The sequence below is a fragment of the Dendronephthya gigantea genome, unplaced genomic scaffold (assembly GCF_004324835.1).
Source record: "Dendronephthya gigantea isolate DGI-Jeju-01 unplaced genomic scaffold, DenGig_1.0 000048F, whole genome shotgun sequence".
In the NCBI taxonomy this organism is placed as follows: Eukaryota; Metazoa; Cnidaria; class Anthozoa; order Malacalcyonacea; family Nephtheidae; genus Dendronephthya; species Dendronephthya gigantea.
The window spans coordinates 830,831-856,790 of NW_021163058.1; the positions used below are offsets into that span (position 1 = coordinate 830,831).

Here is a 25,960-nt window from a genome sequence, read left to right on the forward strand (position 1 = left end):
ATTCTCGTTACACCGGGACATAAGTGCAAAAAATGTTGTTGAAAGTTTCACACGCCAGCCCCAGGCGTCTACAAGTGCACATGTTATTGTGCGAACCTTTGAATTATAAAACAGGTGCAAGGCTGACATCGGAAAATAGATACTTTTTGTCATTATCACTTGTGTTTCATGTAATTATGTTATGTGAAATTCAGTAATTCATATAATGACACGCGGAACACAAGGTTCATAGAAGTGTGGGGCAGCTGCTCTTTACATGCACTGCACATGCGTATTGTATCTGCGAAGAGTTGGGTGCTGAGCGGTTTCATGCAGAGCATATACTCTCTTATAGATATATAGATCTTTGCGTCAGGTTCCCGAAATTCTGTAAAGAAAATCTTGAGGTCTATTTCACCAATCCCCAAAGCACCGAAAAAATTCCAAACGAATTCGCCGCTCAAATCATAGTTTCATCGTGTGTTGATAATTTCCGTATTATTTTGCAGTCCTTCTCCTTCGATATTTGATTGAAATAGACGTCCGATGGCCAAATTACATGGATATCTAACCGAGTGATTCACTCACTATATAGATGCATGCATCGTTATGTATGGATCAAACCAGAGCGCCCTGGATCAAACACAGAAGTTTAGACTTGGTTAATAAACTACTGGGCGCAGTGGCCTGCAGATGGAAGCTAATAAAATTCTGTGAGACTGTGAGTAAGTGCGCTATCCATAAGCGGCCAAAATGGTCAAACCGGTCATACTTTAAATTGAAATAGAGTATTTCGTTAAGAATATAGCGACAAAACTATATTTCCAGTGCTAGGCAGATGTAAATAACGATATATATTGAATGCAGAGTTTTTGAAACACTCTAAAATTATACCAGTAATCTGTCTGAACCGAAATACAACAGGACTGGTCTGGCCGTTTTTTCCGTATAAAGGAAAGCGCCCTAAAGGCTAGTTTCCACTCAGGATAATTCTCTTTTGGATCGGACAGGACAGGAAAGATTCCTTTGTATAAACGCCGCCTGAGAACTCACCGACAAAGGAAATTTCCCTGTCCGTTCCGATCCAAAGGAGATTTTTTCTGAGTGGAAACTAGCCTTAAGACGTACTCGCTTTGTTAAAAACAATAATAGTATTCTGGCTATCTTGCCGTGGATATTAGACCCAAAACATTTAGACCTAGTACATTGAGTCTCGTCCATTAACAATAATTTGTTCAACACTGCATGCGGCCCAGACAAAGGCGCGTGGTTAAGTTCTTCTTCAGTATTAATATATGTCGTATATATTTTGACATATTTCAAATAACAGTGTTATAAACCATAACTAGAATATCAGGAAATGTGTTTTGCAATCTCCGGGAGTCATCAATAAAGCTGTTAAAGCACCATTTACACTTTTAAAACCAATTGCAGTACCAATTCCGTTGATCGGTTGGAAGGTTACGAAGTTTGATGGACAATTGCAATGACTCAGCTGATTGAGGTGTGGTTGGATAACTTGAAAAAGGTAAACGTTGGTGTTGCTTATCGGCGGTGGTGTCGGTGGTGGCGATGGTGGCGGCGATGGTAGCGGTGCGGGATGGATTTGCGTATTCTAAGTAAAAAATATTTGAAAATAAGGGCGGGGCGGTAGTGTTTGAATCATGCTAATTATCGGACTGATAAATATCGTGAAATACAAACTGAAATATATATTATATATATAGTGTAGTATATATTATATATATAATACCGGGAGTACTGAGCACTGTTGTTTGATATGCTCCTCATTCATGCATGCAGCCCTAAGGCCGGATATTTTCCACTGTCGCGTTTTTTGTACGTACGTATACGCATGCACGTAAAAGTTTAAAATAATTTAAATTATACCAGTATAAAAATAATAAAATCAACGCTTGAATTGACTCATATATAGGGTTGGATTCTGTTGAAGATTTGCTGTGTTTTTTCTGGCATAAAACTAATTATATACAACAACTTAGAAGGTTTTAAGCTTTTACGTGCTACGTAAATGAAAAAACTGAAAAACGCGATAGTAGGAGGCAGCAACCCTAAGTCTATATACAAACCGACAGAAGTCCATTATTGTCTATCAAAATATACTCTCCCGAGGCGTTGTGTTGTAATGTTACAAATTCTGGATTTAGGGGATGTAACCAGACACTCGGCTGATATTGACGAATTGTAAATTCTATGCCTATATATATAAGAGAAGATTGAAGAAATAAGCCTGCATGTGATATACAATTGTTAAATGTGACACAATATATATATATATATATATATATATATATATATATATATATATATATATATATATATATATATTTATATATAAATAAATAATCTTGTTGAATGTTGTTCGAAAAGAAAAAGAGTGCTCAATACTATAAAATGTTACAGTAGGGCGAATTAAGTAGATGAAATTAAGTCTTAAAATGAATTTATTTAGTTATCGCTACTCATGCAGAGTTTCACGATTATCTCGATCGATAAAGTTCCTACTTCCTAGGAAGCATAAGCATGTCGAAGTATTGACCACTTCAACTCACGAATTCCGTACCGTCTTTTTCAATCTTTAGAACTTTGAGAGTTTCTTTTTCATATTTCTCATTGTTAATAACAATTATGATATTATGAATAATATCAGAATAGAATAATATATTATTGTATTATTGTCATAATAATGGACCGAGTAGACTCGCGTACACGCGCGAGCGCCACGAGATTTCTGGGCAGCCCATGGCACAGATTTAACACCCAGATGTCTCACTTCTGATTAAAAAACCGTAAGCGCTTGCTCAGCACGTGACTAGAGGCATTCACTTCCCTGAAATTTCAAAATGGAGCCGAAACATTTATATTGACAACAAACATAGGGAAATAAACTCCTCTCATTTGTTAGAGAAAGGGACCGTGTGGTTAAACTTGTGTCTGAATCCCTCATCATCTATATAAGCGTATTTGAAAAGTGAGTTAAGAGCACGTCGTTTTCAATATTCGGTACGATTGTTTTGTCTTTTTTTTTTTGTCGTAGGAGCGAAAAATTACGGTATATTTTCAAACATATTTCATGATTTAAAAAGCGTGTGAATCAGTGAATATCTTTAAATTGAATGGGCGCTTCATTTGAACACACCGTGCAGTTTTTCCTGACTTCAAACAGTTCGGCTCCATTTTGCAGTAAGCATTTCGGGGGGGTTAATGCCTCTAGTCACTTGACAAATTTTTAAGAATTATGGAAACAAATAAATAAATATCGCTCTACTAGCTTGCAGCATTGAGCACTCTTTTATTTCATACGAAGAATTCCTTAATAGTTGTTTATATATATATATATATATATATATACACCCGTTTGCAAAAACGTTGGCCGCAGATAGATATATAGATAGATACCCGAAATCTAATTAGAATTGCATATGTTGTGTAATATGATTGAAATCCCATGCAAATGTATTCATTTGCAATTCTAATTAGACTTCGAGTATCTATCTATCTATCTATCTGCGGCCAACGTTTTTGCAAATGGGTGTATATATATATATATATATATATATATATATATATATATATATATATATATATATATATATATTTAACAATTAGTCGCCGAAGGCGAGGTAATTACAAGCCTATATTCACTGAGCCGAAGGCGAAGTGAATATAGGCTTGTAATCACCGAGCCTGAGGCGACTAATCAGTGTTTTAGTATAATTTCAGTATTGAAAAAGTTTTATTTATAAATACAACTGATACACGTGTTTATTTTATGAATATAATTTTGATTTTGAATATTTTCAGCCATGTTTTTTTGGGGAAAAGCAATAGTTACTGCTCAGACTGCTCTGAGCAGTAACTATTGCCTAATAGTTACTGCCGAGGGAGCCAATCAGAATGCTCAAAGGCCATTTTTCAATACTGAAAATATACTAAATATATATAGAGCTATGATTAATTCTGGCTTTTGGAATAAAACCAGTTGACAACACATACTATTATTTGTTGCATTTGTATCGCTGATTAATTGATTTGTTCCGCTAAGGTCATCCACCGTAAGATATTTTCCGTCATAATATACGCTTTTTATTTTGCATGTGCCAGCATCCGGTAAGTATTCTAACTCTCCACTCTTGTGGCGTGGTTCATCCCCTGAAAATTTCAACCTTATTTAGTTATTACTATTAGAGTTATTATTCTTTTGTGCTATTATGTCGCCCGCAAATGATCTTGGCAAATCAATAATATTATACCAAAACTCAGCTTATGGGTGATGCGGTGTTAAATCGTACAGGGGAAAAGCAAACCTTTTAACGCGCGCATGCATGCATGTTTTTTTTACCGTTTTATTAATCAGTGATATAGTTGATTCATATAATAATCAATTTTCGAAAAAAGCATCTGAGTAAGGTATAAGACTACATTGAGAAGATATAGCGAGTTTATATAGTTATACAGGATGTCCGAGACACCTATAAGGTAAACCGACGACATGCATGCAACCAGTGGCGTAACTAGAAGGATAATTTGGGGGGGGGGGTGAATATTCATATATCCATGCAGTTTGCCCTACGGATTTCTTTTGTAATTGCAATAGCTTACAATAAAAATCCGTCGGGCAGAACTGAATATATGCATATATTATACCTCAGATTCAAATTGTCCAATAAAAAAACTGTATTTGTACCACGTGATTAGTAGATTTTTTGTGGAAGCACATAGACTGCGAACTTAAATCCTGGTATTTTTACCCGGGGCATGTAATTTAAAGTCGAATTACCCTCTTTTGCCCGCAAGGGAGGGTGATTCCACTTTAAATCACCCTCGAATTCGTAAACTAGCCTGCCGTTACGGGTGTCAGATTGAAAATATGGCCGACGGCAACAAGACGCCGGACGACTTTTTGTCAACAGCTTTAAATTTTCGGTATAATATATCAGTTATCAACCTTTCACTCGGGTGATTCCACAAGATACCGTTCTTGCTTAATTCTCTGCCGGCATCAAGGATGAGAACCCCTACACGCTGTGACGGTTTCTTACACCACACTTACACAGATGGTAATGAAGCCAGAATAATGTATAAAATCACTCACACGTAAAATCACTCACTCAATCTGCACGCCCTCCTTGCATGGAAATCAGCTTAATATGCTGAAGGAGTTAGCGTGCATGTATAAATAAAGTTTTTAGATCTTCAATCAGTCAATGTGTTCATTAAAATTTAGATCTATTTTTCATTAAAATTTAGATGTATTTTTTGACAAATATTTGCAAAGCCGGACTAAATTGTCAAGCTGACAATCGCCACTATAGCCCTGACCTACTGTGTATATACGATCCATTTTAATGCTATTTGTTCATCCAGTTTTCATTAAAAATAATTAATATATACCTTTATTATTTAGCTCGACATATTTATATCCCACTCCATGAGGTCTTTTGAGTCTCTATAAGTCCAACATATTTTATACATAATAATGTATGTTGATGAGTGCAATGATAAGAAATTTTTATGAGGTAAAAGATGTAATTAATGTTGGCTGAATGAAACAATCTTTCACCGAATGAAAGATATTCTTACTACAGTTGCACGAATGACATGAACAACATTCATTAAAATTTGTGTTTTATAAATGATAATCTCATCAGCTATATATTATTCTGATCAAATGATCAATACTGTCAGTGATTTTGTAAAGCAATCGGCACAGGGGTTGCGTTCACACAATACCGTTATGAAAAAAATGTAAACAGAACGTAACGCTAACCATACGCAGGAGTTTGCCATGCATAAAGGCGATGCCACACAAAACGATTTTCAATCACGATTTTTAGCGCAACGCGCTTCTGCATAAGCCATTTGGTATCTCCTAAATTGCTTTGCGAATTCCGTTAAAAATCGTTCTGCTACCCGCAAAATATCACCGCCCGAAATATTTGCCCGAAAAGGGCCTGCGGAGGAGGTAGGTTCTGCGTGTTATCAGCGTGAAGACCATCGTTAGAAGCTTGAGGGGCAAAGTACAGTGTATATTCGTCATTCTCATCGATGAGAAAGAGTCCGGGTATAAACTTATCTTTTAAATCCGATCAGGGCTTAATTGTTGTGAACACGTCAATGTGGTTATTTAAAGTAATGCAGTCGAAAATGAAGAACACAGAGAATAAATACAAATGTATGTACATCCAGACTGTTTTACATCGTTGAAAATGATTTGTTCACGAGAATTACGACAAAATGGTTGGTTCGAGTTTGCACAGCTTTTACACTAGGTATAGAATAAAACCCGTGATGATTTAGCTTTTACACTATTGGTATGGAATAAAAACTTCTTTTTTCTACCGGGTCTAAAACAGGGTCAAAAAGTGACTTCATCGTGTGTCTTCAAAGCCGTATATAGAGACTAGAGTGAACATTGAACATTGCATTCTAGAAACTAAGAATAAAAACGGCAGAAAGTTCATAAAGGTGCATCCCACAAAAACTTGATCTGAAGTTGACTGACTGTCAACAAATTTATCGTCTAAAACATTTTGTTTATATCAAATAAAGCAACAATTTTCACGAATTCATGTACTTACCATTATCAATTGGCTGATTGGACTAATATTTATTGTGTGACGTAGCTGCTTGTTCACCAAATCTGCTGAAATTATTGGTAGATCATTCACTGAAAAGATGATGTCATTACTCCTATAAAAATGATTTAACAAACTTAATTAAAGGTGATTATTTAAAATTCTGACTCTAATTAGTCAAGCGACCTGGGGTTATCAGTAATTTCAAGGAAAATGATGTACTTAAAAAACACAAAAGAAGCGAAAAAATGTGCCAAAGCTGTATTTCGAGGTAAAATAAATTCATTTAGCATGAAAGAAGTTTTATTTAAAACGCTAAAATATTGTAGAGGTTTTGTTTATGTATACGTTATTTGTAAAAAGATGTATTTTCTCAGTACAACAATGAACAGATTGTTTTTTTAGGAATATCCCCCTCGCCGATAATTAGTAGATAACGTAAGTAATATTCAAGTTTAATTGATATATATATATATATATATATATATATATATATATATATATATATATATATATATATATACACCCGTTTGCAAAAACGTTGGCCGCAGATAGATAGATAGATACTCGAAGTCTAATTAGAATTGCATATGATTACATTTGCATGGGATTTCAATCATATTACACAACATATGCAATTCTAATTAGATTTCGAGTATCTATCTATATATCTATCTGTGGCCAACGTTTTTGCAAACGGGTGTATATATATATAAAATATATAAAAAATATATATATATATATATATATATATATATATATATATATATATATATATATATATATATATATATATATATATATATATATGCAGGACTATCTTAAATACTAAAAAGTAAAACTGCTTTAAACTTTGCATGCATGCGGCTAAGAAAACTGAAGTGTATTGCTAGCGGGTAAATAAATCTCATTTATATATGGCTATATTGCACTGCGAATCCTCTTTTGAATCAGTATATTTGCTAAAACATAGCAAGTACCTCAAGCCAAATCCATGAAAATATGTTCCAAAATGAATGGAATTAACTGTAATTCCTTTTCTTGCTTCCTCCCCGGACTCCTCCGGAAATACAACAATTTCCTTGTCCAGTTCCATGCCCATCTTAGATACAAATTTGGCAGCTTGAGACTCAAAGAATCCTTCATTGCTGTCTGGTTTCTGATTTCTTGATTGATTGCTATTGCCATTATTGTTTCTTCCTTTCTGCAGGAGAAAATGAATGAAAACATTCTTTAAGGGCGAATCATGACATTTTATAGTCACTATATATACTTTGTGTACAGACAAGATATTAAGTTCTGATGCATGAAACCGGCTATTTTTATTTTCCTGATTGCAAAGATCCTACCGCCATAACATATTCTTCATTAAACGTATGCACTCAGAGCCCACGTAGTTATGTCTATACGCAACAAATCTCAATGACACAGAATCAATAAAATGACCATATATACTCAATGTGAAAATCATGCAGTGGCGTAACGGACGTAAGTTAGGGTTAGGACAAGAACTAAGGCCCCCCGACCGTTGGGGGCCCCAGAGGGCCCCCATTGATTGCCGTCTATCGCCACGATTCTTAAAGATAAACGGCGTGTCCGTGTATCGCATGAGAAGTCAGGTTAAAAACGAATTGTTATGCCAAAGATAGGGTATGAGGTTGGTTGCAAAGGAAAATGCAGCAATAATGATGGTAGATTAAATAATAGAGTATCCATGCATCGACCATGACTGAATTATCTATTCTATTATCCATGTTCTATTACTTCTAGAACTAATGAAGTAATACACTAATGTAGATTTACAAGCTTCAGCTCTCAAATTGTTTTTCAAGTGAAAACATGACAAACAGCTAGGGCCCCCACACCAAATATACCTAAGGGGCCCATCTTCGTCCGTTACGCCACTGAAATCATGCTGTTTTGCCTTGCTCTTTCTTTTGAGATAAGTCAATGTATTGATCATTATTTTAGTTTACTTTCCTCTAGAATCTAGATCTATTTTGCCAAACGCCAAAAAAGTTTTCGACGACTTAAAAGTTGCTATGGTATATGCTATACATTTTTATTGCGGCTAGAAGGACGCTCATGAAACGCATTCATGCAGTTATAGGGCACTTCATAAGAATTAAGATAGCTCTATCTATATATTAGTTATGTACGGTTAACAAGCATTATAGGCAGGATGAAATATTATTTATCAGTTATCTATAACATATTTAGTTATGTACCGAACGAGACACAAAATGCAAGTGAAATTTCAGGAAACATATGTATATGTATAGCTACAGTATGTAGCTATGTATATATTTAAAGACACAGCATGCTGCATATACTTACTCTAAACAAACGAAACATTTCCACAAGTTAAAATCCGGCTCTCGTCAAACTTTGCCTCGTCCTTCTCTCCTGAAATCCAAAGACTAATTAAATGATAGTTGAAAAATCCGAACATTTATATAACAGCACAGGAACTTCCTGTCTTGAGTGGAAGTTTAATTATAGATGAAAGACATAAAAACAAAATACCATGTCACATGCAGTGGTGTGAAAATAACGATAAAAGCATGCATTCTATGTTTGCATTGTGAGGGTTTCTGCAGACCCACATAAGAGGACGTTTCGGCTAGGCTATGCATGGTCCTTAATTAACCTTGTTTTTGCATGTTTATATTAATTTTGTATTTACTTCTTCCGTTCTTCGATATAATCTTTTAACCTTTTCAGTGGTGGTTCAAATTAGACTTGGTATTTCTAGGAAATTCTGCCCGATTCGCGATTCATGATTAATAAGACCCATGCATGATTACATAGAAATCTTTATTCACGCACCTGGGATATTATACTTGTGCAAGAAACGTTTGATATAAGGCAAAAGAGCCGAGATGTACGCTCATATAAAATGGGTGACTCAAAACTCATGTGGTGCATGCATAAAATTTCATGGCTGACATCAAAGCAGACCGTGTGACCGGATGTTGTACTGTATCATGTTGATCTGAAACACGCTGAAACACGCAATAATTTCATCAGTGTTGGTCGCTGCATGACCAGCTTGACGTCTAAAGTTCCGTCTAAACAAAACTTAGTATTATATTGTTCACAGTGGCAGCAATTTGTATTGTTTTAGCGAGCAAAGTTTATATTTTATGGACCATCTTGTTTAAATCTTGTTATGTACGTTTAATGCAGTTGATAATTATCTAAGGCGTTGGGTTTTTTTGTGAACTCGAGCTTCCTGTCGCATTAGTGAACTTTTTTTCTTAAAATTGGAATCAAGTGCAACAAAAGAATTCTTTCTACTCTACACTACAGGGTGAATAAAAAACGCAACCACTAAGTATTCGTAAATACTGTGAATGTTCAATCTTTTGTGATAGAATAGAAAGTAAATATGCATGAATAAATATGGTATTAACTATAGGTTGATTACTTACACGTGAATTGAGGAAGATTGCAGAAAACCGAACGATTGGCCATGATATTTGGTCAAGCATATCATCTCCTGAAACCACGTAAACTGCATGAAAGAGGGAAAACGAAGAAATTGTAGTGATTATTGTCAGTCAGTGCATGGTTGTATGTCAACTGGTTTGCAACTGTCGCAAAATAATTTACTTGTTTCAAGATGCTCAAGTACCCATATTTTTGCGCTACTGGAGATCAAGTGAAAGTGACAGAGACAATTAAGTATATATATATTGCTCTTTACACTTTATGTTGTCTTGCTAATAAAATTTATCCTGATAACATCGCATTAGACATTTATTTAAGAATAATAAAAAAGTTAATAATGATTAGTAACGCCATATAGGTGTATCGTAATTTGCATGCGTGAGTCATGACTGTATTTGTATGCAGTGCATGGTGTCAATATTAGGTGGATTGTGAGGTGCATTTTCACTAAACCATATAAATATATCCTTATGTTACTGCATGTACTCTGGTCATTTAATTTAATGGCACTTCTTTATTGAGCAATTTCACGCATAGCTAAAATAGGCTTTGTCAATTAGCTATATTTTATTATTCAGGATTATTTCTTCAAAAATAAATGCTCGGGAATCAGGCATTTCTTACGCTACATCATTTTAAAGCCTATCTGTTGGTTGGAAATCGCATTTTTTAGTTTTGGTAGAAAGTTCTGCAAATGCATTTCGCTCTCCTGGTAAAAATCTATCGTGTATATATAACCACACAATCACAATTATGCTTCTTCTGGTGAAAGGATCTGCCACGTTTTATGGGTATAGCTACGTTGAGACCGCAAATGCAGATTGTGATATTGCTAGGTACCCATTCAAATGATATGTTTCTTAGAACAACACAATCCCATCGGCTATAATCTCAAGCACGCGCCTTACGACGCGTCAAAATTAATTACAATTAAAGTATTTAACGTGAAGTAGCTATACACTGTTTTGCTGCGCTTCCTTCCGTAATGTCTTGATTTGAGTGACTTCTATTTTTATTAGAAACCCAAAAATTAGCTCTTATGAAAAATCTCCACTTATATCACATAATTATTATGCATGCATGCATTGCCATGGAAATTTGAATAAAATGACCAAAAAAAATGAAGCAAAGCCCATGCATGTAATTGGCTCGTGGTATAATTCACATCCAGAGGTTTACTAATACTAATTTCAAATGGCGCCAGCTATTAAACTTAAAGTAATCAAAGTATATATTTGGGGCCGGTGTTCGAAAAGTGGATAAAGGTGGATAAAGTTGGATACTGCATGGAATGTCGTAACTTCCAGTTTTGAGCGGAACAACATACCAAACCAGATGCGGAGGCGTGAAACATTTACCAATATTAAATTTTTAATGATACTTCCGTAGCATGATTATATATAGAAACCTTTTATTTGCATTTTAAGTTGAAGTTTGAATTTAAAAGAAAATTTTGCCCGATTTTCGCGTAAACTATGATCCATTATTGCTCGTACATACATCTGCTATGTAGCACTACACTTTCTGCAAGGGACACTTGATGGACATCTTAGCATATTTTTGAACTGCACGAACTGGTGACGCATTTTAGTGCACGATCTATACCTAATTTCAATACTGATTAAAACGCTTTTCATGCACGATTCACGCGGGTTGGCAAGTCCGTCGTCTTTCCAGAAAATCGGTACAAAATTCAGTGTCAAAAAATTTAAACCGCCGGGATATTAATATTACCAGGTTATTAGTTATGATGCAGGAAAGCAAGCATTTCGGAAAACCAAAATTTGAGGTCATGTATTTTGCAAAAAACAACAAATTATGAAATACTAGTGTAGTAAACATGCATAGAGGTCAAGATTGTCTCACTTAATTAACAGGCGTGTCTAATGTCTATAGTAATATCAATAGAAATTTCATTGCAGACTTTATACAGAATGCGTTTGAGTTCTTCTAGTATTATTATTAATACTTTATAGATCGGTTTATTAGCAAAAATACTGATAAGTCGTATTTTGACATAATTTCAAGTAACAGTGTTAAAATAGCAAGAAATGTGTTTCGAACTGTGTGGAAGGCATCAATGACATCAATGAGGCATCATCGTTAATACCTTCAAAACCATGCAATTGCAGTGATGTTGTTCGGCGGTTAGGACAATGGTTAGAACTGGTGCATGTACAGTATTTGATGGCGAACTGCAGCTGGTGCACTGAATAATAGCAACGTTAAAAAGGTAACTGCTGTTATGGTCGTTTGGTGACTAGTGGTGGGTTATTGTGTGGATGCTAAAAAAATATTTGAAAATTTGTTCTTGAAGCATGTTAATCGAATCATAGTATTATGAAAAGCAGCTAAACTGCCCAATTAGCCTTTCTCGCTTTTTGGGGTACTCTCAATTTTTTCAAACTGGTTTTAAAAGTTATAAAAACATGAAAAGCAATTTTTTTAGAATCAACAGACCATTGGAAGAATAACTCCAGCCTAAATAAAGTCTGTGGCCGTTATGAGGTCTCACGCTTGCGGTTTTGAGGAAAAGTACCCCCAAAATAGCGGCATATTCGTCATCGTGCAAAGGCTAATTAGTTCACGCGGATGGGCTATAGTGCGAGACTGCTATTTACTGTGAAAACTTTCTAAAATGGCAAACAACTTATGTTTTCTTTCAAAATCTTACAAAAAATGGGATAAATTATATAAATTCTGTAATGTGAGTTTGACATGAAAATGAACAAATAAAATACCATGTCACATGCAGAGGTGTGAAAAATGACGATAGAACATGCATTCTATGTTCTATTTATATGTTTGCATTGTGAGGGTTTTTACAGACCCACATAAGAGGACGTTTCCTATAGGTTATGGTCCATAATTAACCTTTTTTCTGCATGTTTATATTTGTATTTACTTATCGATATAATCTTTATAACCTTTTCAGCTGCTGGTGGCATTTCTAGGAAATTCTGTCCAATTCGCAATTTCACAGAAATCTCTATATTCACGCACCTGCTGGGATCGAAACTGGTGCATAAATTTCATGGCTGACGCCAAACCAGACCGTGTGACCGGACGTGGTACTGAAGTATTTTCATCTGAAACACACCCGAATATTTTGAAATAACTTCATGTTGGTCCCTGCATGAACAGCTTGACGTCTAAAGTTCCGTTTAATTTTGACATCGTAAAGCGCATTCTTGAAATTATAGCCGATGGGAATGTGTTATTCTAATAAACATATATTATTTCGCATTTGAATGGGTACCTAGCAATATCATAATCTGCATGTATGGTCTAAAAAATAGCTGCATGTGGCAGATCCTTTCACTAGCAGAAGGAGCGTAATTTTATATCTTCAGCGGCCGACGTATTTCTGTGGTTATAAACGACAGATTTGGCCAGGTGATTTCCAACTAACAGATATGCATTAAAATGATGTAAATGCGTAAAATGCATGATTCCCGAGCATTGATTTTTGAGGAAATAATCCTGAATTTGAACAATAAATAGTTGTACAATATAGCTAGTTGACAAAGGTTATTAATTTTTAGCTATGCGAGAAGTGCCAGTAAATTAAATGACCAGAACACAGTAACATAAGGATACTGGAATACTTTTGTAGCACTTCTTTCTTCCGTCAATTTTGAGATTTCAATTTTAAGGAAAAAGTTCACTAATGTGACAGGAAACTCAAGTTCACGGAAAGACCCAACGCCTTAGATAATTATCAATTGATTCAAACATACACAACAAGATTTAAACAAGGTGGTCCATAAAATATAAACTTGGCTCGCTAAAACGATACAAATTGGTGTCACTATGAACAATATAATACTAAGTTTTGTTTAGTGACAATTAAAGCACTTAACGTGAAGTAGCTACACTGTTTTGCTGCACTTCCTGTCGTAATGTCTGATTTGAGTGAATTCTATTTTTATTAGAAACCCAGAGATTGCACGTGGGCACTATAAGACCGGACAAAAATTAGCTCTTATGAAACTGAATCTCCACCTATATCACATATTATATGCATGCATGCATTGCTATGACAACTTGAATAAAATGACTAAAAAAAAAATAAAGCAAACTTCAAATATATAGTTGATATAAGTGTTAGCATGCCTGTGCATGCACCTTTTCCCTTTTAGCTTTGAGTTGTGATTTCGCCATGTTTAGGAACGATTTTGTTTAACAAAAACGCAAAAAGAATCGGCAAGGTTTTCGGCTTACAAACAAAATCGCTTCTTTATAATCAACTACCGTCACGCATTGCGCATTTGAAAGCTAAAAGGGGAAAGGTCTAGCTATTGGCTCGTTGTAATTCACCACCTGCAGTTTATTAATATACTAATGTCGAATGGCGCCAGCTATTAAACGGAAAGTAATCAAAGTATATATCTGGGGCCGGTGTTCGAAAGGTGGATAAGGTTGATACAGTATCGAGAAATACTGCATGGATAGTGATTTTTTTCATAAGCGCCGTAACTTCCAGTTTTGAGCGGAACAACATACCAAACCAGATGCGGAGGCGTGAAACATTTATACCAATATTAGGTCCGCAGTTATTTTTACTTTATATCAACAAGCTTCCCGATTGCCTTCAGAAAACTACTCCTTGCCCTATGCTGATGATACCCAAATTTGTTGTAGCTCTAATAGTTTGCCTGAATTAACCGTTAAAACCTTAATCACGATTTGAATAGAATCAGTGAATGGCTTTCTACAAATAAATTACAACCATTAAGTTTAATTACCATTCAACTAAGACCAAAATAATGTTTATTCGCTCTAAACATCGTATCAGTTCAATTACTTCTGATCATCCACTAATATTAAATAAGCAACGGATTTCTAGACGGTTGACTCTTTTACATGTTTTGGGCTCGAATTGGACAAAAATCTTACCTGGAATCCACGTACATATTCCTCCGATTTGCAAAATTTAAAGGCTGGTGCAGGCCTGTGTACTTTGAGATTTGAGAAGTATCAAACACTTCGCTCCAACAGCCTTCGTTCAAACAATTTACCGGGCTCTGATTCAGCCGTACTTTGACTATTGTTCTCCTATTTGGGGTGTCTGTGATAATTTTAGTGCACGATCTATATCTAGTTTCAATAGGTGCAATATAGTTTCAATTTTTGTGCACAAATTATTTTTTCAACGTTGCTGTGTTTTGATACCCATCCAATAAAACGACAGGGATGATAAGCAGTTACAAAATAAACAAGGAAAAAGACAGTGAATCAGCGGAGTTTGTTCTCTTGGAAATCAGAAGTAAACTTTGCAGAATCAACCAAGACGACGCGCAGAGGGATATGACTGATTATGACGTCATATTCAAGCCAAAAATACTGATATTATTCGTCAGCTTTTCACGATTCACGCGGCACGCGTGGCAATCACGATTCATACAATGGTATCACGAGGCACAATTACTCAGGAAAGTGAGCTCTATATAATAATATAAAGCTTATTGCTTGACAACAGCTTATCATGCACGAGTTGCTCGCTCCCCATACCCCCCCCCCCGCACCGCTACTGCGATGAACTTGAGGGTTTATTTGATAAAATCTTGAAACAAACGCTGCTTTGACTATATTCTCTGGACTAACTGAGTCAGAGCATTAAAATTAACGTAAGTCAAATAAAAGTAAATCATTCCTACCATAGATAACCATGTTCCTAAAAATCAGGAACACTTTCGACTGAAACTCAAACAACGTAAGCAACTATAGCAGGTCCGTCATCCTGCTAGAAAATGTACAAAAATCAGTGTCAAAAATCCGCCAGGATATTATACCAGGATATTATTTATGATGAAAGCGAGTGCCGACGATTTTGAATATCACTCATACTTTGGTAGAAGTTGATTATTTATCATTGGATTATGGATACTGTGCTTTTATATTTTGCACTCACCCCAAATTAGTGCCCCTGCTCACTGCTGGCAAAAGGCGAAGACTTCAAGGCTTCAGAAAATGATTGGGATTCAGAAAGAGAAAAAGATTTACAAATGCTCAACAAAAATATGTTTTGCTCAAAAGACTTGAAGCTTGCACATGGCAAACTGAACGAATCATGGCATCTGAATTAATAACCTTGTATACTTAAAGCCTCAAGACTGTCAGATATGTATATGATGGGCTGTCAAAAGATTGCAAATAATAAAGATAGAGAAAAAACTTTTTAAAGTGTTTCTATTTATTTCAATAGTTTCTCTTTGATAGCAATTGTGCACAATTGTGAACAAATGATTAGATTTTTGGGTTGAAACCACCGATTTCTATAGTAATTTATGTTTATATGCTGTAGGAACAATGAGCGTTCAAAACTGAGAAATCAGACGGGCATAAGACAAATATACATACCCCCTATCTGGCTACGGCCCTTCCTATCTGTTTCGGCCTCAGAGCCGTAGCGAAGCCTACAATTAGGGGAAATATGTGGGTTGCATATTCATATATTCGTCCTGACCAACTGATTTCTTTTGAAATAATTTATATTGTTTCTACGTTCATAGAGAGGATGGTCAGCTCAAACATGCAAGAGCAACAGTGGCAAGGAGCATAAATATGAAGTGGGCACTGGAAATTTCCCAGTATCCCTCTGGGCCATGCAGTCCTCCACTGCTTACGCCTACAGATCTTGTCCAATAACATCACGTGCACCATCACTGCGTGAAGATACAATATTAATGTGGTTCACAAAATATGAACTATAGAAATACGGTAGAGAGGACATTCGGATTATTAAAGAGATTATTTCATTGCTTGTCTATGACCCTGTTTACAAAACTTGAAACGACACATGACATTTCACAAGTTCAGCGTAATAAAGGACGATTGGGTTTGGCTATTCGCGACGCCTTGATGACCGCAGCACTTCACTAAGCTATAAATATTAGTATAGTAATGGACCAGGTCCACCATATTTAGAACTGAGGCTTCTAACAATGATTTCAAGTAATGTTTCAATACAATTTAAATCATACTGTATAACTATTTTTAAAAACGTGAATTGTAACGTATCCCTGCAGCATACTTACATAAATAATCATATTTTTGTGCCGTATTGCATGCTTTCTGAAAATCATTATAGCAACATCATATAGCACGGATAACTGCATGGTCTTTGTTGGTCATCAGTCTAACTTGGTTCTCATACACTTCCTTAGTGGATTCCAACACTCAACATCAGCGTCAAGCACTCCCTTCTTTCTTTTGTGTCATTTAACTGATGCTAACTGATTAACTGACCTCCATGTTGCATTGTTGTTCATGCATGTTCAAACAATGCTCCGCAAACAACCCGATTTTTGTTCCCACTAGAAATCAGGGCAGCGGCTTGTATACAAGATATCCAAAAACTAATGTTGTTAATTTAAATGGTCTAACAATATTAGTGCAGTAGTGCTCTATGATAGTGTTTTTGATCAATATTCGACGATGTTGAAACACTTAATATTTTAACTTTTCACGCCCTATAACGGCTATATCACTATAAGCTGAATGCAAAGACCAATCCATGCCATGCAGGGTAAGTCAGAATAAATTACTATTAATTACTATTACTACAGGCTCTCTAACTTGCAATCATATTGGTAGATTTTGATGCAAAAATATTCTTTAGAAATGAATAACCAATAGCTTATTAAGGTATATAGCTATAGGATTGGAAATAAAGCTTTACCAAAGACTACGAACAACAACCATGCATAATAAATGTATGTATAATGCACACGAGTTAATGCCCAATGGAATTTGAGGTAGGCGATATTAATGCGTACTAATATTCTAAAATTTATATTGTTCTTAGTATAGGTAATAGTATGGTTTCGAGTGCAATTTGGAAAAAACATGCACGAGTGAGTTTTTCAAAGACTCAAAATAGCACGAGTCCGAAGGACGAGTGCTATTTTGGGTCTTTGAAAAACTCACGAGTGTATGCTTTTTTCCAAATTGCACGAGAAACCATACTATTACTTGTTAATAATGTACATGAAAATGTTCGAGACAAACACACTTACGGAGTTACGAGTATTTCTTGTATTTCTTGTCTCCATGTACATTTTGTTGATCGATTTTTCCTTTATATTGAATATTTCCTTTAGCGACGTTATATTTCTTAAATATTTTGTTGTGAAACCATTGTTTTAACGTTAAAAAATCGCGAAAATCCAAATTTCCGTGCTTGATTTCCGTCGCCATCTTGGTTTGTTTTGTTTGGGGCAAGCATTATATTTTTCCCGCCAAAACGTAGCTCAAATTTGATTAACTGATATATTTATGACAGCCAATCAGATTGGTCTGTTACAAATTTTTGCACTGTTGTTACAGGTTTTTGCACTGTTGTTACAGATTTTTGCACTGTTGTTACAGATTTTTGCACTGCTGTTCGGGATTAATTGCACTGAAATCGACCAATCACAGTCGAGAAACATTTTCATGTATATTATTAAGCACAATAGATTTTGTTTTTTTTGTTTAGATTACACAAAAACTGAAAACCCGACCGAAGTGCAAAACAATATTGGCCGTTGGCTTGAGCCGCTAGAGTACGATTACATGCAAGCTTTCTTTCCGATGCCAAAGCTTGAAGACGCTGCTTTGTGACATACTGTACGTTGTCTTTCTCAGCTGAGACAGATCACACTCTTGACGCCTTCTCACACCACTGAATCACACTTCACTTGCACTACTTCAATAAACTTACATGAAGGTACATCTCATTCCCGTTTATATAACTGGAGCGCTAGTTTTTTAATTACAGGCGTTAGTTCTGCCATCATGCAAAAATTATTCACTTACAATTTCCTAAGAAATAAATAATTTTATCAATAACCTAGTTTCCAAAGCGAATAACTGTAAATCGTCAGGAATTCGATTTTTGTTATATATGGATCAAACACAGAAGTTTAGACTTGGTTAATAAACTACTGGGCGCAGTGGCCTGCAGGTGGAAGCTAATAAAATTCTGTGAGACTGTGAGTAAGTGCGCTATTCAAACCGGTCATATTTTAAATTGAAATAGAGTATTTCGTTAAGAATATAGCGACAAAACTATATTTCCAGTGATAGGCAGATGTAAATAACGATATACTTGAATGCAGAGTTTTTGAAACACTCTAAAATACCAGTAATCTGTCTGAACCGAAATACAACAGGACTGGTCTGACCGTTTTTTCCGTATAAAGGAAAGCGCCCTAAAGGCTAGTTTCTACTCAGGAAAATTCTTCTTTGGATCGGACAGGACAGGAAAGCTCCTTTGTATAAACGCCGCCTGAGAACTCACCGACAAAGGAAATTTCCCTGTCCGTTCCGATCCAAAGGAGATTTTTTCTGAGTGGAAACTAGCCTTAAGACGTACTCGCTTTGTTAAAAACAATAATAGTATTCTGGCTATCTTGCCGTGGATATTGGACCCAAAACATTTAGACCTAGTACATTGAGTCTCGTCCATTAACAATAATTTGTTCAACACTGCATGCGGCCCAGGCAAAGGCGCGTGGTTAAGTTCTTCTTCAGTATTAATATATATGTCGTATATATTTTGACACATTTCAAATAACAGTGTTATAAACCATAACTAGAATATCAGGAAATGTGTTTTGCAATCTCCGGGAGTCATCAATAAAGCTGTTAAAGCACCATTTACACTTTTAAAACCAATTGCACTTGCAGTTGTACCAATTCTGCGGATCGGTTGGAAGGTTACGAAGTTTGATGGACAATTGCAATGACTCAGCTGATTGGTGTCTGGTTGGATAACTTGAAAAAGGTAAACGTTGGTGTCGCGTATCGGCGGTGGTGTCGGTGGTGGCGATGGTGGCGGTGATGGCGGTGCGGGATGGATTTGCGTATTCTAAGTAAAAAATATTTGAAAATAAGGGCGGGGCGGTAGTGTTTGAGTCATGTTAATTATCGGACTGATAAATATCGTGAAATACAAACTGAAATAAATAATATATATATATATAGTATAGTATATATTATATATACATTTATAGTACTGCGATAACAATGTTGTTTTATATGCTCCTCATGTATGCAGCCCTAAGGGATGTTTTCCATGGACGTTTTATTGTATGAACGTAAACGCACGTAAAAGTTTAAAATAATTTAAATGATATACTCAGTATAAAATAAAGTTATGATTGAATTGACTCATAGGGTTGGATTCTGTTGAAGATTTGCTGTGTTTTTTCTAGCATAAAATTAATTATACAACAACTTAGAAGGTTTAAAGCTTTTACGTGCGTGCATACATAAAAATTATAGCTACGTACGTGAAAAAAAAACTCGATAGTGGGAGGCTGCAACCTTATAAGTCTATATACAAACCGACAAAGAAAGTCCATTATTGTCTGCCAAAATATACTCTCCCGAGGCGTTGTGTTTTAATGTTACGATTTCAGGATTTTGTGATGAGACACTCGGCTGATATTGACGAATTGTAAATTCTATTCCTATATATAAGAGATTGAAGAAATGAAGAAATTTATATGTATATATATATATATATAGATATATATATATATATATATATATATATATATATATATATATATATATATACACCCGTTTGCAAAAACGTTGGCCGCAGATAGATATATAGATAGATACCCGAAATCTAATTAGAATTGCATATGTTGTGTAATATTATAGAAATTCCATGCAAATGCATTCATATGCAATTCTAATTAGACTTCGAGTATCTATCTATCTATCTGCGGCCAACGTTTTTGCAAATGGGTGTATAATATATATATAATATATAATATAATATATATATTTATATATATATATATATATATATATATATATATATAATCTTGGATTTGTGCGTAGTAAAACCAAAGTGCTCAATACAAGTAAATAGTAGAGCAAAAACACAAACAAATCAACAAAATATAATCATAAAATTGTATTTCATCGCTACACTGTGTTTCACGTACTAGTTTTAGCTAGTACGATCCTCAGGCGATCGTACTAAAACTAGTACGTGAAACACAGTGTAGCAAGGAAATACAATTTTATGATTATATTTTGTTGATTTGTTTATATATATATATATATATATATATATATATATATATATATATATATATATATATATATATATATATTTGTACGTTTTTGCTCTCAATTGAGCCATGTGTTCACTTGTGGATATTTATGTAAGGTTGGTCATACTTGTGCAGAAGAACAAATACACCTTATATATATATATATAACGTTTAAGAAAGCTATTTACACATAAAAACTACAAATTTGTTTCGAAACCACTCCAAAGTGAGTGCTCTCTCATCAGGTCTAAAGTGTGCCAGCTAACTTCGGAGAATGCTTAACAACAAATGTAATTTACCAAGCAACAGTGGAGACGGACACAGGAAAAGAAACATACATTGGATTAACGCAGAACAAGTTTAAAACCAGATACGCCAACCACTTAGCATCGTTTAGGGACAAAAACAAAATGAATGCGACGCAACTGAGCAAACACATTTGGGAACAAAAGGACAAGGGCGTCAGCTATAAGTTGTCATGGAAAATTATCGCCAGAGCACAACCGCATACAAATGTAAGCAAGCGATGTAATTTATGCATCACTGAGAAATTTTTTATAATTTGCAAACCCCGTATGGGTACATTAAACAGTAGAAATGAACTTGCTAACAAATGCCGTCACGGAGGAAAGCTTTTGTTAAAGAACGTGTAGCAAACGAGTATATATAAGACCGAAGTTAGCTGGCACACTTTAGACCTGAAGAGAGAGCACTTTGGAGTGGTTTCGAAACAAATTTGTAGTTTTTATGTATAAATAGCCTTCTTAAACGTTGTATATAGCTCCTTTTGTTGAGCACTTTGATATATGATATTATATATATATATATATATATATATATATATATATATATATATATATATATATATATATATACATATTATACAAATATATAAATATCAATCACGTGACCATTAAACATGGGTTATTTTGTTCACTTACCTCTTGTTTCCTTATTATTATCAATATTGTTCGCCTTTGCATGACATTTGAGAAATTTTCAAGATAGATTTCCAACAATTTCCCATAAAATTAACGTATGTGGTACAATCACATGATCGATATATATATATTTCCAGGTGACAAACGTAATGATAACGACTTTAATATATATATATATATATATGCATGATTAATTCTGGCTTTCGGAATAAAACCAGTTGACAACACATACTATCTGTTGTTAAAACAATCGAATTGATTTGATTTGATCCGCTAGGCTCCACCGTAAGAAATTCCCCATAATGTACGCTTTTTATTTTGCGTTTGGCATCATCCAAGTATTTTAACTCTCCGGGCCTCTGGTGGCGTGGTTCCCCTGAAAATTTCAACCTTATTTAGTCATTACTATTATATAGTTTAGAAATCAAACATATTATACCCAAATTCAGTTTATGGGTGATGCGGACTTAAATCGTATAAGGGAAAAGCATGCAAACCTTTAACGCGCGCATGATTTTTTTACTTTTATTAATCAGTGATTTAGTTGATTCATATAATAATCAATTTTCGAAAAAATCATCTGAGTAAGGTATAAGACTACATTGAAGCCGGATATAGCGAGTTTATATAAGTATACAGGATGTCCAAGGTCGACACCTAAGGTAAACCGACGACATGCATGGAAGACGCTTTGCAGGCATGCAGGGCCATAGCTAGACCGCTTAATTGGAGGAGGTGGGATATATTATTATTTCTATACTCATGTTTATACGTATATCGTAGGAACAATAGCGTACAAAAAAATCAGTCGGGCATTAAACGAATGTATGAATATACATCCCCCCTGAATAAGCTTCAAGCTACGGCCCTCTTTGCAAAAATTATATACTATTTATTATAAGCACGATGAAGTTACTGAATTCTGATTGGTCGCGAGGAGAACAGTTATTTCATTAAATAAATATCTTCTGTAACTTATAATACTGCAACTTCAGAGGAGTGCGATTTGAGCATTAATGGCACCATTTGCGTGTTGTTTTTTTTGTTTTCTTGCTTATCCAATAAAAATTACCCTATATGTATAATCGTGGTTAAGCAGCTTACCGTTCTTGCTTAATTCTCTGCCGGCATCAAGGATGAGAACCCCTACACGCTGTGACAGTTTCTTACACCACACTTACACAGATGCATGGTAGTGAAGCCAGAATAATGTATAAAATCACTCACTCGCCCTCCTTGCATGGAAATCAGCTTAATATGCTGAAGGAATTAGCGCGCATGTCTAAATAAAGTTTTTTCTTGTCTTATCTTAGATCGTCAATCAGTCAATGTGTTCATTAAGATTAGCTGTTCGCCCGTGATCATCACTCATAAAATATTTGCAAAGCCGGACTGAATTGTCAAGCTGACAACCGCCACTATAGCCCTGACCCACCGTATATATATATACGATCCATTTTAATGCTATTTGTTCAGTTCATCCAGTTTTCATCAAAAATAATAAATATATACCTTTATTATTTAGCTCGACATATTCCTTTGCTGTAGATTCCACTGTTTCAGATCTTTCGAGTTTCTATGAGTCCAACATATTTTATACATAATCATGTATGTTGATGAGCAATGATAAGAAATTTTTATGAGGTGAAAGATGTAATAATTAACTTTGGTTGAATGAAACATCTTTCACCGGAATGAAAAATATTCTTACTACCGTTGCACGAATGACAACATTCATCAAAATTTGTATTTTCTACCGGGTTTAAGACAGGGTCTAAAGAGTGACCTCATTGTGTGTCTTCAAAGCCGTATTATATAGACTGACTAGAGTGCATAAATAAACATTGCATTCTAGAAACTATGAATAAAAACGGCAGAGGTGAAGTTGACTGATTGTCAAAAAATTTATCGTCTAAAACATTTTGTTTATATCAAATAAAGCAACAATTTTCACGAATTCATGTAGGCTACTTACCATTATCAATTGGCTGGTTTTACTAATATTTATTATGTAATGTAGCTGCATGTTCACCAAATCTGCTGAAATTATTGGTTCACCATTCACTGAAAAGATGATGTCATTACTCCTATAAAAATGATTCAACAAACTTCATTAAAGATGATTATTTAAAATTCTGACTCTAATTAGTCAAGCGACCTCGGGTTATCAGTAATTTCAAGGAAAATGGAGTACTTAAAATCAACAAAAGAAGCGAAAAAATGTGCCGAAGTTGTATTTCGAAATGAAATAAATTTATTTGGCATTGAAAGAAGTTTTATTTAAAACGCTAAAATATTGTCGAGCTTTTGTTTATGTATACGTTATTTGTAAAAAGATGTATTTTCTCAGTACAACAATCGACAGATTGTTTTTTTAGTAATATCCCTCTCGCCGAAAATTAGTAGATAACGTAAGTAATATTCAAGTTTAATTGATATATATGCAGGACTATCTTAAATACTAAAAAGTAAAACTAACTGCGCATGCTTTGAACTTTGCATGCATGCGGCTAAGAAAAAGTGTATTGCTAGCGGGTAAATAAATCTCGTTTATATATATGTGGCTATATTACACTGTGAATCCTCTTTTGAATCAGTATGCTAAAACATAGCAAGTATACCTCAAGCCAAATCCATGAAAATATGTTCCAAAATGAATGGAATGAACTCTAATTCCTTTTCTTGTTTCCTTCCTGTTCTCATTTGAATCTTTCATGATTTGTTCACCGCCAGGAAATTCTTCCATATTCAGTCTAACTTCAACAATTTCCTTGTCCAGTTCCATGCCCATCTTAGATACAAATTTTGCAGCTTGAGACTCAAAGAATCCTTCATTGCTGTCTGATGTCTTTGACTCATTGACATTGTCTCTCTTTTTCTGCAAGAGAATAGATTAAAAAAATATTTCAGGCTGAATCACGACACTTTAGTCAGGGTAAACTATGTGTACAGACTAGAGTAAGTTCTGATTCATAAAATCGTCTATTTTCTAACTTCAACAATTTCTTTGTCCAGTTCCATGCCCATCTTAGGTACAAATTTGGCAGCTTGAGACTCAAAAAACTCTTCATTGCTGTCTGGTTTCTGATTTCTTGATTGATTGACATTGCAATCATCGTTTCTTTTTTTCTGCAGGAGAAAAATGAATGAAAACATTCTCTAAGGGCGAATCATGACATTTTATAGTCACTATACTTTGTGTACAGACTAGATATTAAGTTCTCATGCATGAAACCGGCTATTTTTATTTTCTTGATCGCAAAGATCCTACCACCATAACATATTTTTCATTAAACGTATGCACTCAGGGCCCACGTAGTTATGTCTATACGCAACAAATCTCAATGACACAGAATCATTAAAATGACCATACTCAATGTGAAAATCATGCTGTTTTGTCTTGTTCTTTCTTTTGAGATAAGTCAATGTATTGATAATTATTTTAGTTTACTTTCTTTTAGATCTATTTTGAAAACGCCAAAAATGTTTTCGACGACTTAAAAGTTGCTATGCATGGTATATGCTATACATTTTTATTGCGGCTAGAAGGACGCTCATGAAACGCATTCATGCAGTTATAAGGTACTTCATAAGAATTAAGATAGCTCTATATCTATATATTAGTTATGCATGTACAGTTAACAAACATTATAGGCAGTAAAAATATTTTTATCAGTTATTTATAAGTAATAGCATGGCTTTAGCGATTAAATGTCCCGGAAAGCCGAGGCAGGTTTAGTAAAAACCTGCCGAGGCTTGAGGGACATTTAATCGCTAATCGACCTCAAACCCATGCTATTAGTTTGTAATATTATGGCTACTGAGACAATAGGAATACTTTTATAGTTATTCGATGTGCAGGGAGATAAAATAAATAACAAAGGCGGGTATTTGGCATAAACATTAGGTACGATAGTTAGTAATCGTC

General features: G+C 34.8%; 1 protein-coding gene across 3 annotated transcripts; it reads right to left on the reverse strand.

The window, feature by feature from the left end:
• Positions 1–1,175: 1,175 nt before the first annotated feature.
• On the reverse strand, positions 1,176–25,132 carry LOC114528214. 3 transcript variants are annotated; one of them, XM_028549835.1, is made up of 9 exons: positions 18,053–18,469; positions 15,692–15,777; positions 8,916–8,984; positions 7,559–7,782; positions 6,582–6,693; positions 5,395–5,449; positions 3,997–4,152; positions 2,070–2,197; positions 1,176–1,594 (listed from the first exon to the last, which is right to left on the reverse strand). In XM_028549835.1, the coding sequence occupies exons 3-9, from the start codon at positions 8,931–8,933 to the stop codon at positions 1,325–1,327; spliced, it is 963 nt and encodes a 320-aa protein (XP_028405636.1). In that variant the 5' UTR covers positions 8,934–8,984; positions 15,692–15,777; positions 18,053–18,469; the 3' UTR covers positions 1,176–1,324. The 3 variants fall into 3 exon arrangements, with proteins under 3 accessions (XP_028405636.1, XP_028405637.1, XP_028405638.1); XM_028549836.1 differs by lacking the exons at positions 8,916–8,984; positions 15,692–15,777; positions 18,053–18,469 and adding exons at positions 24,879–24,910; positions 25,027–25,132 and having other exon boundaries at positions 7,559–7,735; XM_028549837.1 differs by lacking the exon at positions 15,692–15,777.
• Positions 25,133–25,960: the final 828 nt, after the last annotated feature.